Consider the following 16300-nt stretch of genomic DNA (forward strand, 5'->3'; position numbering starts at 1 on the left):
TGTTATTTTAAGATTTTTTTAGTTTTTTTGACCATTTAAGAGACTATAACTTCGAAAATTGAGTTTTCATGAAAAAATGTTGTAGAGAAAAGTTGTTTGTATTTTCCTAATCTAAAATAATATAAAGTTAAAAATTCTGAAATTTGAAAAAATTGAGTTTTCAAAATTTTGAAACTACCGTAGTTTTTGTAGTTTTCAACGAAAATGGCTCGTTAACGAACTTAACCTTCATTTTTACACCAACTTTAAGTGTGTTAAATTTAAAAACGATCAGATAAGATTTTTAAAAGTTATTGTGTCAACAACATTTTGGTCTACAGACGGACATACATACATACAGACAGACACACAGACAGACGGACTCGCCGGACCATGTTTTTCGGGTTCAGGGGACCTCAAAACGTAAAGATTTCATAAAATTATCAAAAGTCAATTTTCGACCAAAACTAATACTTTCTCATGTGATGAGAATGTAATAAAAATTAGTTTTTTGGAAATAACTCGAAAAGTTTAGGGTTTAGCAAAAAGTTGTCAACAGCAAAGTTGTAGATGATGCAAAACCGAGAAAAAAAGTCTCTGGTAGAAAAATCGCATATGCAATAATGTCGGAGATAATGGAGTCGGAATATTGAATTTTTTTCAAAAAAGCGCACAAAAAATATAAATAGAGAGTGGTTTTTCCGAAAATTATGACTTTTTTGTGTACAATTATGTTTTTCGAGTATTTTAGGGTGAGAATATGTCAAAATCAGTTAACTGACTTTTATTCCTTTCAAAAAATTCGATTTTCAGTGTTATTTTAAGATTTTTTTAGTTTTTTTGACCATTTAAAAGACTATAACTTCGAAAATTGAGTTTTCATGAAAAAATGTTGTAGAGAAAAGTTGTTTGTATTTTCCTAATCTAAAATAGTATAAAGTTAAAAATTCTCAAATTTGAAAAAATTGAGTTTTCAAAATTTTGAAACTACCGTAGTTTTTGTAGTTTTTAACGAAAATGGCTCGTTAACGAACTTAACCTTCATTTTTACACCAACTTTAAGTGTGTTAAATTTAAAAACGATCAGATAAGATTTTTAAAAGTTATTGTGTCAACAACATTTTGGTCTACAGACGGACATACATACATACAGACAGACAGACACACAGACACACAGAAACACAGACAGACGGACTAGCCGGATTGTTTTTTCCGGGTTCAGGGGACCTCAAAACGTAAAGATTTCATAAAATTATCAAAAGTCAATTTTCGACCAAAACTAATACTTTCTCATGTGATGAGAATGTAATAAAAATTAGTTTTTTGGAAATAACTCGAAAAGTTTAGGGTTTAGCAAAAAGTTGTCAACAGCAAAGTTGTAGATGATGCAAAACCGAGAAAAAAAGTCTGTGGTAGCAAAATCGCATATGCAATAATGTCGGAGATAATGGAGTCGGAATATTGAATTTTTTTCAAAAAAGCGCACAAAAAATATAAATAGAGAGTGGTTTTTCTGAAAATTACGACTTTTTTGTGTACAATTATGTTTTTCGAGTATTTTAGGGTGAGAATATGTCAAAATCAGTTAACTGACTTTTATTCCTTTCAAAAAATTCGATTTTCAGTGTTATTTTAAGATTTTTTTAGTTTTTTTGACCATTTAAGAGACTATAACTTCGAAAATTGAGTTTTCATGAAAAAATGTTGTAGAGAAAAGTTGTTTGTATTTTCCTAATATAAAATAATATAAAGTTAAAAATTCTGAAATTTGAAAAAATTGAGTTTTCAAAATTTTGAAACTACCGTAGTTTTTGTAGTTTTAACGAAAATGGCTCGTTAACGAACTTAACCTTTATTTTTACACCAACTTCAAGTGTGTTAAATTTAAAAACGATCAGATAAGATTTTTAAAAGTTATTGTGTCAACAACATTTTTGTCTACAGACGGACATACATACATATAGACAGACAGACAGACAGACACACAGACAGACGGACTCGCCGGACCATGTTTTTCGGGTTCAGGGGACCTCAAAACGTAAAGATTTCATAAAATTATCAAAAGTCAATTTTCGACCAAAACTAATACTTTCTCATGTGATGAGAATGTAATAAAAATTAGTTTTTTGGAAATAACTCGAAAAGTTTAGGGTTTAGCAAAAAGTTGTCAACAGCAAAGTTGTAGATGATGCAAAACCGAGAAAAAAAGTCTCTGGTAGCAAAATCGCATATGCAATAATGTCGGAGATAATGGAGTCGGAATATTGAATTTTTTTCAAAAAAGCGCACAAAAAATATAAATAGAGAGTGGTTTTTCCGAAAATTACGACTTTTTTGTGTACAATTATGTTTTTCGAGTATTTTAGGGTGAGAATATGTCAAAATCAGTTAACTGACTTTTATTCCTTTCAAAAAATTCGATTTTCAGTGTTATTTTAAGATTTTTTTAGTTTTTTTGACCATTTAAGAGACTATAACTTCGAAAATTGAGTTTTCATGAAAAAATGTTGTAAAGAAAAGTTGTTTGTATTTTCCTAATCTAAAATAATATTAAGTTAAAAATTCTGAAATTTAAAAAAATTGAGTTTTTAAAATTTTGAAACTACCGTAGTTTTTGTAGTTTTCAACGAAAATGGCTCGTTAACGAACTTAACCTTCATTTTTACACCAACTTTAAGTGTGTTAAATTTAAAAACGATCAGATAAGATTTTTAAAAGTTATTGTGTCAACAACATTTTGGTCTACAGACGGACATACATACATACAGACAGACAGACAGACACACAGACAGACGGACTCGCCGGACCATGTTTTTCGGATTCAGGGGACCTCAAAACGTAAAGATTTCATAAAATTATCAAAAGTCAATTTTCGACCAAAACTAATACTTTCTCATGTGATGAGAATGTAATAAAAATTAGTTTTTTGGAAATAACTCGAAAAGTTTAGGGTTTAGCAAAAAGTTGTCAACAGCAAAGTTGTAGATGATGCAAAACCGAGAAAAAAAGTCTCTGGTAGCAAAATCGCATATGCAATAATGTCGGAGATAATGGAGTCGGAATATTGAATTTTTTTCAAAAAAGCGCACAAAAAATATAAATAGAGAGTGGTTTTTCCGAAAATTACGACTTTTTTGTGTACAATTATGTTTTTCGAGTATTTTAGGGTGAGAATATGTCAAAATCAGTTAACTGACTTTTATTCCTTTCAAAAAATTCGATTTTCAGTGTTATTTTAAGATTTTTTTAGTTTTTTTGACCATTTAAAAGACTATAACTTCGAAAATTGAGTTTTCATGATAAAATGTTGTAGAGAAAAGTTGTTTGTATTTTCCTAATCTAAAATAGTATAAAGTTAAAAATTCTCAAATTTGAAAAAATTGAGTTTTCAAAATTTTGAAACTACCATAGTTTTTGTAGTTTTCAACGAAAATGGCTCGTTAACGAACTTAACCTTCATTTTTACACCAACTTTAAGTGTGTTAAATTAAAAAACGATCAGATAAGATTTTTTAAAGTTATTGTGTCAACAACATTTTGGTCTACAGACGGACATACATACATACAGACAGACAGACACACAGACAGACGGACTCGCCGGACCATGTTTTTCGGATTCAGGGGACCTCAAAACGTAAAGATTTCATAAAATTATCAAAAGACAATTTTCGACCAAAACTAATACTTTCTCATGTGATGAGAATGTAATAAAAATTAGTTTTTTGGAAATAACTCGAAAAGTTTAGGGTTTAGCAAAAAGTTGTCAACAGCAAAGTTGTAGATGATGCAAAACCGAGAAAAAAAGTCTCTGGTAGCAAAATCGCATATGCAATAATGTCGGAGATAATGGAGTCGGAATATTGAATTTTTTTCAAAAAAGCGCACAAAAAATATAAATAGAGAGTGGTTTTTCCGAAAATTACGACTTTTTTGTGTACAATTATGTTTTTCGAGTATTTTAGGGTGAGAATATGTCAAAATCAGTTAACTGACTTTTATTCCTTTCAAAAAATTCGATTTTCAGTGTTATTTTAAGATTTTTTTAGTTTTTTTGACCATTTAAGAGACTGTTAGAGTTTAATGAATTAATTTAGAAAAACTGAAAAATGAACGGACAAAATGAAAAAAAAGTTAAACTAACGACACACCATGCTGGACAACCCAGAGGGTTGTCTGAGAGGGGGGACAGCCCCGTGTACAAAGAAGGAAACGCGAACTAAATATAAAAAATGTGAAGAAAAACCAAACGAGAACACTTTATAACGAGAAAAAAAAAGAGTGATAGAAATTTTAAATAAGTTTTCACAAGATCTGCCCGAGCGTCCGTCTGAAGTGAGAAGACTAAGAGTAATGCCTCAGGCAGTTCACTGACTCCCGAATTTCAGAGAAGAACTCGAATAGAGGGGAAATCGCCTGGCCGGCCCCTTCCACAGTCGATAGACTTCAGGGCGCCAGCCCCCCGGGCGGCAGGACACCCGTGGTTCACTTCGAAACCCAAACATTCCCGCCCGCCTTGTCCGCAGGACAAATGACACTTTTTCCTGTTTAATGAGGTGGCGGTATTGGGCTAAGTCGCACGATAGGGCGACGATAAGTTCCGTGAATTGTTTTCACTGTAGCCACTCGGACCATCCCGTCAGCCCCCGGATGAACCGCGATCACTCTTCCTAAAGGCCACTTCGCGGGGGGGTATCGATTGTCCTGGATGAGCACTAACTGATCGACACTGAAATTGTCCGAAGGTTGCTGCCATTTCCCTCTGACTTGCAGCGACTGTAGGTACTCCTGGGACCATCTTCTCCAAAAGTTGTTCCTTATTTTTTGAATAAGTTCGTAGCGCTTTAATAGGTTGTCAGGTACGTTCGGTGGTTCTTTGTCAGGAATTATTGCCAATGTGCTACCGATGAGAAAGTGTGCGGGGGTCAGAGCGTTAAGCTCCTCTGGATCGGTTGACATGGCGCATAAAGGCCTTGAGTTCAAGCAGGCTTCTATTTCAGTAAGGAGGGTGCTAAACTCTTCGAAGGTAAATGTCCGCGAAATCATCAGTCGAGCCAGATGGTGCTTTGCCGATTTCACTCCGGCCTCCCAGAGTCCGCCGAAGTGAGGTGAGTTTGGGGGGATGAAGCTCCATGTCGCTCCGTCGTTTGCGAGAGCCGCTGTGGCTTCCATGTAGAAAGTGGACCCCCTTTTAAACATGGATCTTAGTTCCCGATCGGCACCTTGGAATGTTGTTCCGTTGTCGCTGTACAATCGTCGACAAAGACCTCTTCGTCCTGTAAATCTGCGATAGGCTGCTAGAAAGGTTGAAGTCGTCATGTCGCTCACCGCTTCCAAATGAATCGCCTTCGTAGCGAAGCAAACGAAAACTACAATGTATCCTTTGTAGGATTTGATTCCACGGCCTTTAGTGGCCCGCAGTTGAAAAGGTCCAGCTTAGTCTAGTCCGCAATTCGTAAACGGACGAGCCGGTTCTATTCTTGCGGGTGGGAGATCACCCATGAGCTGCGTGGGAAAGCGAGGTTTAATTCGGTGACAGGGCACACACTTGCGGACCAGTTTTCTCACTAGTGAGGTTGCGCCGACAATCCACACTAAGTTTCGAAGGATGCTCAGGGTTAATTTTGGTCCTCCATGACCCGAGACCTTGTGCGCTAAGCTTACATACAAGGGTGTCAGTGGTGAATCTTTTGGTAGAATCGGTGGATGCTTCGAGGAGAAGGCTAGTGAGGAATGTTTCAAACGTCCACCTACTCGAAGGATTCCCGCTTTATCCAAAAAGGGGTTGAGATTGCGGAGTTTGCTATGTTTAGGAATGCTTTTCGCGTTTTTGAGTAAGTCTATCTCCTCAGAGAATGTTTTCCTCTGCGCTATCGCTAAGACCGTCGATTTGGCGGAGTCCAATTCGGTCGAGGAGAGGACTGTATCCTTGAAAGAGTTTTCAGATCCCTTTGCTTTATAGTTCTTGAACACTCTCAAGCAGAATGCTACAACTCTAATAAGCCGTTGCAAAGAGGAGAATCTTGAGAGGATCTCAATTTCGACTTCATTCTTGACTGTGAGGAACGCTTTTACTTCCGCATTTTCGGTATCGGGACGTTGAAGTTGAGAGGGCCAATTAGCCGGTGATAGGGACAGCCATTGTGGACCATTCCACCAAAGTCTATTTTCTCGTAGGGTCTCTGGTTGAAGACCTCGTGTCGCTAGGTCAGCCGGATTTTCTTGGCTAGGCACGTGTCTCCATTTCACCGAAGGCAGTTCAGTCTGAATGTAGGAGACACGGTTCGCAATGAAGGTTTTCCATTTAGATGGATGTTGGTTGATCCAGGCTAGGGTGACTTGACTGTCACACCAAGCCGTCACAGGCACAGCATTTAGAAAGGTCAGCCGTCTAACGTATTTTAAGAGCTTTACTAGGAGAGCAGCTCCACAGAGTTCTAGGTTTGGTATTGTTGCAGTCTTAATAGGAGCGACTTTGGACTTCGCTGCAAGAAGTGTAACTTGACCGTCCTCTTTGTATTTAAGGACTTGCACGTAGACTACTGCTGCGTAGGCTCGAGTGGATGCGTCTGAGAATCCATGGAGCTCGATCAGCGAGTTCGAAAAGCTTCCTAGCCATCGTGGTATCTTGATACCTGATAATCCAACTAGGGATTGATAATATTGCGTCCAGCGCTCTTGTACTTCGGTAGGGAGTTCAGCATCCCAGTCAATTCTGAGTATCCAGAGGTCCTGGAGCATGATCTTGGCGACCACTGTGATAGGTGCGAGCCAGCCCAAAGGGTCGTATAGCTGGGCAATGCTAGAGGAAATCATTCTTTTTGTCGCATCCCCTGAGATGTGTGTTTTTTGAGGGTTGTTGAAAGCAAAGTAATCGACTCTTGAAGCCCACAGTATCCCCAGAGTCTTAAAGACTGTGTTTTTGTCGATGATCTCCGAGGATAGTGGTGCGCTAGATGAAGGATGTAGATCGGGGTGGTTTACTGCCCATTTATCTAACTTAAGGTTCGCCTTCGCACAGAGATCTATCACTTGATCTCGTTTCTTCTCGGCTTGAAGGACGTCATCATCGCCGTCGAAGATATCGTCGACATAGGTGTTATCTAACAAACAGTCCGCTCCAAGTGGAAATTGAGCTCCTTCATCGATCGAAAGTTGTTTCAAGGTGCGGATGGCGAGATATGGCGCGCACGCCGTGCCATATGTGACAGTGCAGAGCCGATATTCTTCGATGGGTTTCTCCGGAGTTGATCGCCATAGAATCCGTTGTAGGTCGCGATCTTCCGGATGGACGAGGATCTGGCGGAACATTTTTACTATGTCCGCGGTGAAAACGACTCTGTGTCTGCGCCAGTTTAATAGTATGAGGCCAATGTCGTTCTGTAGAGCAGGTCCGGCATGCAGGAAATCATTAAGGCATTTTTTCTGAGAGGTTAACCTTGATGCGTTAAACACCACTCTTAATTTCCAGCCCAAGTTGTTTAATTGTTGGATTATTGCGTGGTGTGGTATGTACCAAGCCTTTGGGTTGTTCAATTCCTCCTCTGGAACTCTCTCCATGTGGCCGTCTGATTCGTAATTATCCATGAACTCGCAGTAGGCTTCGGATAACTTGATATCTTGTTTAAATCGTCGCTCTGTTCCAATTAGGCTGCTTGCAGCCATTTTTCTTGTTTCAGTCGCAGCCTCTGGAGGTTGACACTTAATGGGAAGACGGACCATGTACTGGCCTTCTGGGGTTCGTGTATGTGTATTGACGAAATGTTTTTCACAACGTTCGTCGTCTGGCTTGATAACTTTGTTATTTGGGATTGTTTCGAATTCCCAAAAGCGTTGTAGTTGATCTTGAATATTTTCTGACGGTAAGCAATGCATTGACGAAACTGTTATTGGTGAAGTTGGTTCCGCCCGCCGTTTAGACTCGGTTTGAACTGTTCCCGAAACAACCCAGCCCAGAGCTGTTTTTTGGGCTGTTGCTTTTGGGTTTTCAATCTGGTACAGCCCTGGTACTAATAACTGTCCATAGTAATCGGCACCGATTATAAGTTGGATTGTTCCAGGTTGGTAGTACAGAGGATCAGCCAACTTTTCTGCTCCGAGCCAATCTAGATCGATCTCCACTATTCTTCTTGTTGGAAGCCTTGATGTAAGTTTCGGGACCACATAAGCTTGGAATTCGAGATGGAAGTCGGGTTGGTGCACGGACCTTAGGGTCATCGTGGCAACTGTTTTTGCCTCCCCCACTTTGTGGTTTCCCAATCCCAGGATAGTGACATTTGCGGGGTAGCATGATAGTCCCAATTGCCTTACGACATCCTGTGAAATGAAGGATACCTCGGATCCTTGATCCAGCATGGCACGGGCCTTGATTTGGCCTTTTGGTCCCTCAAGAACAGCGCAGGCTGTTGCCAGAAGAATTGTCCGTTTGGATCTGCTGATGGACGTTGTATTCGTACGGACGGAGAATGCTGCACTAGCCGGTGGACTTTGTGTCTGGTGAGGGCCTTTTGCCTTCTTTTCGTGCTCGGATTTTTCGTCTCTAGATGGCCTGTGCAGAAGGCTGTGATGTTGCTTATGACATTCGAAGCAGCGTCCCTTGGAAGTGCAGTCCTTGATTTGGTGAAGGCCTAGACAATTAAAACAGAGTTTCATTCGTCGTGCTTCGTTAAGGCGCTCCAATGTGCTAAGTTGTTTAAAGGTCGGGCAGCGACCTATGTAGTGTTCTTCGGAACACTTTGGACATTTCCGGTTTGAAGGTCCGCTCTTTTCTGAGTTGTGAAAAGACCTCTTGATGTTTTTCTGTCCTTGTTTTTTTGAACTTGATGCGAGCGAGTTGGTGGTTGTCGTTGAGCGATGCGAGTCTGTCATGTTTAGGGTGATTATTCGATCGTCGATAAATTTTGCCAAAGCTTGGAATGTGGGATAATCATCGGGTTCCGTGTCGTTGCCTTCCGAATTGGGGGGTTTCGAACTCCGGGTGCTGAGGTAGTTTTCCCATTGAAGGCGCAACTCTGGATCCAGCCGTTCGCTCGTGTGGTAAACCAGCCAATCACCGATGATTTCTCTTCCGATGTTTTTCAGAGAGCGGACAGCTTGTCTAGTTTTGTCGATGAGTATTTTGAGGTCTGCTACCGATTCGCTTTGTAGTTTGGGTAGATTGTAAAGGGTGTTGAAGTGAGTATGTATGAGCAGGCGTACGTTGCAGTATCTGCCCCTTAATGCCTCCCATGTGGGCTTGTAATTTACTTCCTCTACTTTGATGTCCTTCACAAAGTCGGCAGCCTCATCGGTTAAACATTGCTTCAAGTATTGCAGTTTTACGACATTAGGCAGCGTTTTGTCCTCATCTATCATGGAGAGGAATAAATCTGAAAAGTTTCCCCAATCTTCGTACTTCCCAGAGAATTGCGGTAATGTAGACTTCGGCAGGCGCAACTTGCTTGAAATTGGTCCGCCTGTATGTAGATTGGAGGGCTCGTTATGTTGAGTGGATGTTGTTGAGTCGTGTAGTAGTGAAGCTAAATCATCGGTTTCGGCTTCATATTCGACCTCCATGTTTTCAAATTGTTGTTCAGTAACATAGGGCTCTTTTTCAGAGTCCGCAGTACTCACGATGTCTAGGTGAGCTTCTCGGGCCTCGTTCCAGTACATTTCTAACTGGTTCAACCTAGACTTAAGAAGAGGAATGGATAGGGTTCCTTCCTTCGATGCCTGTTTTCTACGTGTGATAGTTCTTTTTATTGTGTCGAGGCGAGTGGCCTGTTGCGACAATAGTTTTTTCAAGGTTGAAGCCATCTTGTTGCGAGACAACGGTGAGGATGTTTTCAGGAAAAGATAGGGTATCCTTTTTGCCTTTGCCCCTATCCCCCTCGTGTGTTCCTTCTCGTTCGGCGAAGGATAAGATACCCTTTTTTGCTTTTGCCCTTATTAATTTGCTCTTTAGTCCAAGACTAACGGGGGAATAGAGGCAAATTCCCGGCCGATGCACCAAAATTCTGTTAGAGTTTAATGAATTAATTTAGAAAAACTGAAAAATGAACGGACAAAATGAAAAAAAGTTAAACTAACGACACACCATGCTGGACAACCCAGAGGGTTGTCTGAGAGGGGGGACAGCCCCGTGTACAAAGAAGAAAACGCGAACTAAATATAAAAAATGTGAAGAAAAACCAAACGAGAACACTTTATAACGAGAAAAAAAAGAGTGATAGAAATTTTAAATAAGTTTTCACAAGATCTGCCCGAGCGTCCGTCTGAAGTAAGAAGACTAAGAGTAATGCCTCAGGCAGTTCACTGACTCCCGAATTTCAGAGAAGAACTCGAATAGAGGGGGAATCGCCTGGCCGGCCCCTTCCACAGTCGATAGACATCAGGGCGCCAGCCCCCCGGGCGGCAGGACACCCGTGGTTCACTTCGAAACCCAAACAGAGACTATAACTTCGAAAATTGAGTTTTCATGAAAAAATGTTGTAGAGAAAAGTTGTTTGTATTTTCCTAATATAAAATAATATAAAGTTAAAAATTCTGAAATTTGAAAAAATTGAGTTTTCAAAATTTTGAAACTACCTTAGTTTTTGTAGTTTTAACGAAAATGGCTCGTTAACGAACTTAACCTTTATTTTTACACCAACTTTAAGTGTGTTAAATTTAAAAACGATCAGATAAGATTTTTAAAAGTTATTGTGTCAACAACATTTTGTCTACAGACGGACATACATACATACATACATACATACAGACAGACAGACACACAGACAGACGGACTCGCCGGACCATGTTTTTCGGGTTCAGGGGACCTCAAAACGTAAAGATTTCATAAAATTATCAAAAGTCAATTTTCGACCAAAACTAATACTTTCTCATGTGATGAGAATGTAATAAAAATTAGTTTTTTGGAAATAACTCGAAAAGTTTAGGGTTTAGCAAAAAGTTGTCAACAGCAAAGTTGTAGATGATGCAAAACCGAGAAAAAAAGTCTCTGGTAGCAAAATCGCATATGCAATAATGTCGGAGATAATGGAGTCGGAATATTGAATTTTTTTCAAAAAAGCGCACAAAAAATATAAATAGAGAGTGGTTTTTCCGAAAATTACGACTTTTTTGTGTACAATTATGTTTTTCGAGTATTTTAGGGTGAGAATATGTCAAAATCAGTTAACTGACTTTTATTCCTTTCAAAAAATTCGATTTTCAGTGTTATTTTAAGATTTTTTTAGTTTTTTTGACCATTTAAGAGACTATAACTTCGAAAATTGAGTTTTCATGAAAAAATGTTGTAGAGAAAAGTTGTTTGTATTTTCCTAATATAAAATAATATAAAGTTAAAAATTCTGAAATTTGAAAAAATTGAGTTTTCAAAATTTTGAAACTACCGTAGTTTTTGTAGTTTCAACGAAAATGGCTCGTTAACGAACTTAACCTTTATTTTTACACCAACTTTAAGTGTGTTAAATTTAAAAACGATCAGATAAGATTTTTAAAAGTTATTGTGTCAACAACATTTTTGTCTACAGACGGACATACATACATACAGACAGACAGACAGACAGACACACAGACAGACGGACTCGCCGGACCATTTTTTTCCGGGTTCAGGGGACCTCAAAACGTAAAGATTTCATAAAATTATCAAAAGTCAATTTTCGACCAAAACTAATACTTTCTCATGTGATGAGAATGTAATAAAAATTAGTTTTTTGGAAATAACTCGAAAAGTTTAGGGTTTAGCAAAAAGTTGTCAACAGCAAAGTTGTAGATGATGCAAAACCGAAAAAAAAGTCTCTGGTAGCAAAATCGCATATGCAATAATGTCGGAGATAATGGAGTCGGAATATTGAATTTTTTTCAAAAAAGCGCACAAAAAATATAAATAGAGAGTGGTTTTTCTGAAATTACGACTTTTTTGTGTACAATTATGTTTTTCGAGTATTTTAGGGTGAGAATATGTCAAAATCAGTTAACTGACTTTTATTCCTTTCAAAAAATTCGATTTTCAGTGTTATTTTAAGATTTTTTTTAGTTTTTTTGACCATTTAAGAGACTATAACTTCGAAAATTGAGTTTTCATGAAAAAATGTTGTAGAGAAAAGTTGTTTGTATTTTCCTAATCTAAAATAATATAAAGTTAAAAATTCTGAAATTTGAAAAAATTGAGTTTTCAAAATTTTGAAACTACCGTAGTTTTTGTAGTTTTCAACGAAAATGGCTCGTTAACGAACTTAACCTTCATTTTTACACCAACTTTAAGTGTGTTAAATTTAAAAACGATCAGATAAGATTTTTAAAAGTTATTGTGTCAACAACATTTTGGTCTACAGACGGACATACATACATACAGACAGACAGACAGACAGACGGACTCGCCGGACCATGTTTTTCGGGTTCAGGGGACCTCAAAACGTAAAGATTTCATAAAATTATCAAAAGTCAATTTTCGACCAAAACTAATACTTTCTCATGTGATGAGAATGTAATAAAAATTAGTTTTTTGGAAATAACTCGAAAAGTTTAGGGTTTAGCAAAAAGTTGTCAACAGCAAAGTTGTAGATGATGCAAAACCGAGAAAAAAAGTCTCTGGTAGAAAAATCGCATATGCAATAATGTCGGAGATAATGGAGTCGGAATATTGAATTTTTTTCAAAAAAGCGCACAAAAAATATAAATAGAGAGTGGTTTTTCCGAAAATTATGACTTTTTTGTGTACAATTATGTTTTTTCGAGTATTTTAGGGTGAGAATATGTCAAAATCAGTTAACTGACTTTTATTCCTTTCAAAAATTCGATTTTCAGTGTTATTTTAAGATTTTTTTAGTTTTTTTGACCATTTAAAAGACTATAACTTCGAAAATTGAGTTTTCATGAAAAAATGTTGTAGAGAAAAGTTGTTTGTATTTCCTAATCTAAAATAGTATAAAGTTAAAAATTCTCAAATTTGAAAAAATTGAGTTTTCAAAATTTTGAAACTACCGTAGTTTTTGTAGTTTTTAACGAAAATGGCTCGTTAACGAACTTAACCTTCATTTTTACACCAACTTTAAGTGTGTTAAATTTAAAAACGATCAGATAAGATTTTTAAAAGTTATTGTGTCAACAACATTTTGGTCTACAGACGGACATACATACATACAGACAGACAGACACACAGACACACAGAAACACAGACAGACGGACTAGCCGGATTGTTTTTTCCGGGTTCAGGGGACCTCAAAACGTAAAGATTTCATAAAATTATCAAAAGTCAATTTTCGACCAAAACTAATACTTTCTCATGTGATGAGAATGTAATAAAAATTAGTTTTTTGGAAATAACTCGAAAAGCTTAGGGTTTAGCAAAAAGTTGTCAACAGCAAAGTTGTAGATGATGCAAAACCGAGAAAAAAAGTCTGTGGTAGCAAAATCGCATATGCAATAATGTCGGAGATAATGGAGTCGGAATATTGAATTTTTTTCAAAAAAGCGCACAAAAAATATAAATAGAGAGTGGTTTTTCTGAAAATTACGACTTTTTTGTGTACAATTATGTTTTTCGAGTATTTTAGGGTGAGAATATGTCAAAATCAGTTAACTGACTTTTATTCCTTTCAAAAAATTCGATTTTCAGTGTTATTTTAAGATTTTTTTAGTTTTTTTGACCATTTAAGAGACTATAACTTCGAAAATTGAGTTTTCATGAAAAAATGTTGTAGAGAAAAGTTGTTTGTATTTTCCTATATAAAATAATATAAAGTTAAAAATTCTGAAATTTGAAAAAATTGAGTTTTCAAAATTTTGAAACTACCGTAGTTTTGTAGTTTCAACGAAAATGGCTCGTTAACGAACTTAACCTTATTTTTACACCAACTTCAAGTGTGTTAAATTTAAAAACGATCAGATAAGATTTTTAAAAGTTATTGTGTCAACAACATTTTGTCTACAGACGGACATACATACATATAGACAGACAGACAGACAGACACACAGACAGACGGACTCGCCGGACCATGTTTTTCGGGTTCAGGGGACCTCAAAACGTAAAGATTTCATAAAATTATCAAAAGTCAATTTTCGACCAAAACTAATACTTTCTCATGTGATGAGAATGTAATAAAAATTAGTTTTTTGGAAATAACTCGAAAAGTTTAGGGTTTAGCAAAAAGTTGTCAACAGCAAAGTTGTAGATGATGCAAAACCGAGAAAAAAAGTCTCTGGTAGCAAAATCGCATATGCAATAATGTCGGAGATAATGGAGTCGGAATATTGAATTTTTTTCAAAAAAGCGCACAAAAAATATAAATAGAGAGTGGTTTTTCCGAAAATTACGACTTTTTTGTGTACAATTATGTTTTTCGAGTATTTTAGGGTGAGAATATGTCAAAATCAGTTAACTGACTTTTATTCCTTTCAAAAAATTCGATTTTCAGTGTTATTTTAAGATTTTTTTAGTTTTTTTGACCATTTAAGAGACTATAACTTCGAAAATTGAGTTTTCATGAAAAAATGTTGTAAAGAAAAGTTGTTTGTATTTTCCTAATCTAAAATAATATTAAGTTAAAAATTCTGAAATTTAAAAAAATTGAGTTTTAAAATTTTGAAACTACCGTAGTTTTTGTAGTTTTCAACGAAAATGGCTCGTTAACGAACTTAACCTTCATTTTTACAACCAACTTTAAGTGTGTTAAATTTAAAAACGATCAGATAAGATTTTTAAAAGTTATTGTGTCAACAACATTTTGGTCTACAGACGGACATACATACATACAGACAGACAGACAGACAGACACACAGACAGACGGACTCGCCGGACCATGTTTTTCGGATTCAGGGGACCTCAAAACGTAAAGATTTCATAAAATTATCAAAAGTCAATTTTCGACCAAAACTAATACTTTCTCATGTGATGAGAATGTAATAAAAATTAGTTTTTGGAAATAACTCGAAAAGTTTAGGGTTTAGCAAAAAGTTGTCAACAGCAAAGTTGTAGATGATGCAAAACCGAGAAAAAAAGTCTCTGGTAGCAAAATCGCATATGCAATAATGTCGGAGATAATGGAGTCGGAATATTGAATTTTTTTCAAAAAAAGCGCACAAAAAATATAAATAGAGAGTGGTTTTTCCGAAATTACGACTTTTTTGTGTACAATTATGTTTTTCGAGTATTTTAGGGTGAGAATATGTCAAAATCAGTTAACTGACTTTTATTCCTTTCAAAAAATTCGATTTTCAGTGTTATTTTAAGATTTTTTTAGTTTTTTTGACCATTTAAGAGACTATAACTTCGAAAATTGAGTTTTCATGAAAAAATGTTGTAAAGAAAAGTTGTTTGTATTTTCCTAATCTAAAATAATATTAAGTTAAAAATTCTGAAATTTAAAAAAATTGAGTTTTAAAATTTTGAAACTACCGTAGTTTTGTAGTTTTCAACGAAAATGGCTCGTTAACGAACTTAACCTTCATTTTTACACCAACTTTAAGTGTGTTAAATTTAAAAACGATCAGATAAGATTTTTAAAAGTTATTGTGTCAACAACATTTTGGTCTACAGACGGACATACATACATACAGACAGACAGACAGACACACAGACAGACGGACTCGCCGGACCATGTTTTTCGGGATTCAGGGGACCTCAAACGTAAAGATTTCATAAAATTATCAAAAGTCAATTTTCGACCAAAACTAATACTTTCTCATGTGATGAGAATGTAATAAAAATTAGTTTTTTTGGAAATAACTCGAAAAGTTTAGGGTTTAGCAAAAAGTTGTCAACAGCAAAGTTGTAGATGATGCAAAACCGAGAAAAAAAGTCTCTGGTAGCAAATCGCATATGCAATAATGTCGGAGATAATGGAGTCGGAATATTGAATTTTTTTCAAAAAAGCGCACAAAAAATATAAATAGAGAGTGGTTTTTTCCGAAAATTACGACTTTTTTGTGTACAATTATGTTTTTCGAGTATTTTAGGGTGAGAATATGTCAAAATCAGTTAACTGACTTTATTCCTTTCAAAAAATTCGATTTTCAGTGTTATTTTAAGATTTTTTTAGTTTTTTTGACCATTTAAGAGACTATAACTTCGAAAATTAAGTTTTCATGAAAAATGTTGTAAAGAAAAGTTGTTTGTATTTTCCTAATCTAAAATAATATAAAGTTAAAAATTCTGAAATTTGAAAAAATTGAGTTTTCAAAATTTTGAAACTAACGTAGTTTTTGTAGTTTTCAACAAAAATGGCTCGTTAACGAACTTAACCTTCATTTTCACACCAACTTAAGTGTGTTAAATTTAAAAACGATCAGATAAGATTTTTAAAAGTTATTGTGTCAACAACATTTTGGTCTACAGAACGGA

At 36.1% G+C, this 16300-nt stretch overlaps 1 protein-coding gene across 1 annotated transcript; it reads right to left on the reverse strand.

The window, feature by feature from the left end:
- Positions 1 to 5412: 5412 nt before the first annotated feature.
- LOC122506358 lies at positions 5413 to 9771 on the reverse strand. Its single transcript, XM_043618479.1, has one exon. The coding sequence runs from the start codon at positions 9769 to 9771 to the stop codon at positions 5413 to 5415; it is 4359 nt and encodes a 1452-aa protein (XP_043474414.1).
- Between the last annotated feature and the right edge of the window lie 6529 nt (positions 9772 to 16300).

Source organism: Leptopilina heterotoma, unplaced genomic scaffold, assembly GCF_015476425.1.
Source record: "Leptopilina heterotoma isolate Lh14 unplaced genomic scaffold, ASM1547642v1 Lhet_411, whole genome shotgun sequence".
In the NCBI taxonomy this organism is placed as follows: domain Eukaryota; kingdom Metazoa; phylum Arthropoda; class Insecta; order Hymenoptera; family Figitidae; genus Leptopilina; species Leptopilina heterotoma.

Coding starts and splice junctions, on each gene's coding strand:
- LOC122506358 (XM_043618479.1), bottom strand. CDS start 9,771: ATGGCTTCAACCTTGAAAAAACTATTGTCGCAACAGGCCACTCGCCTC.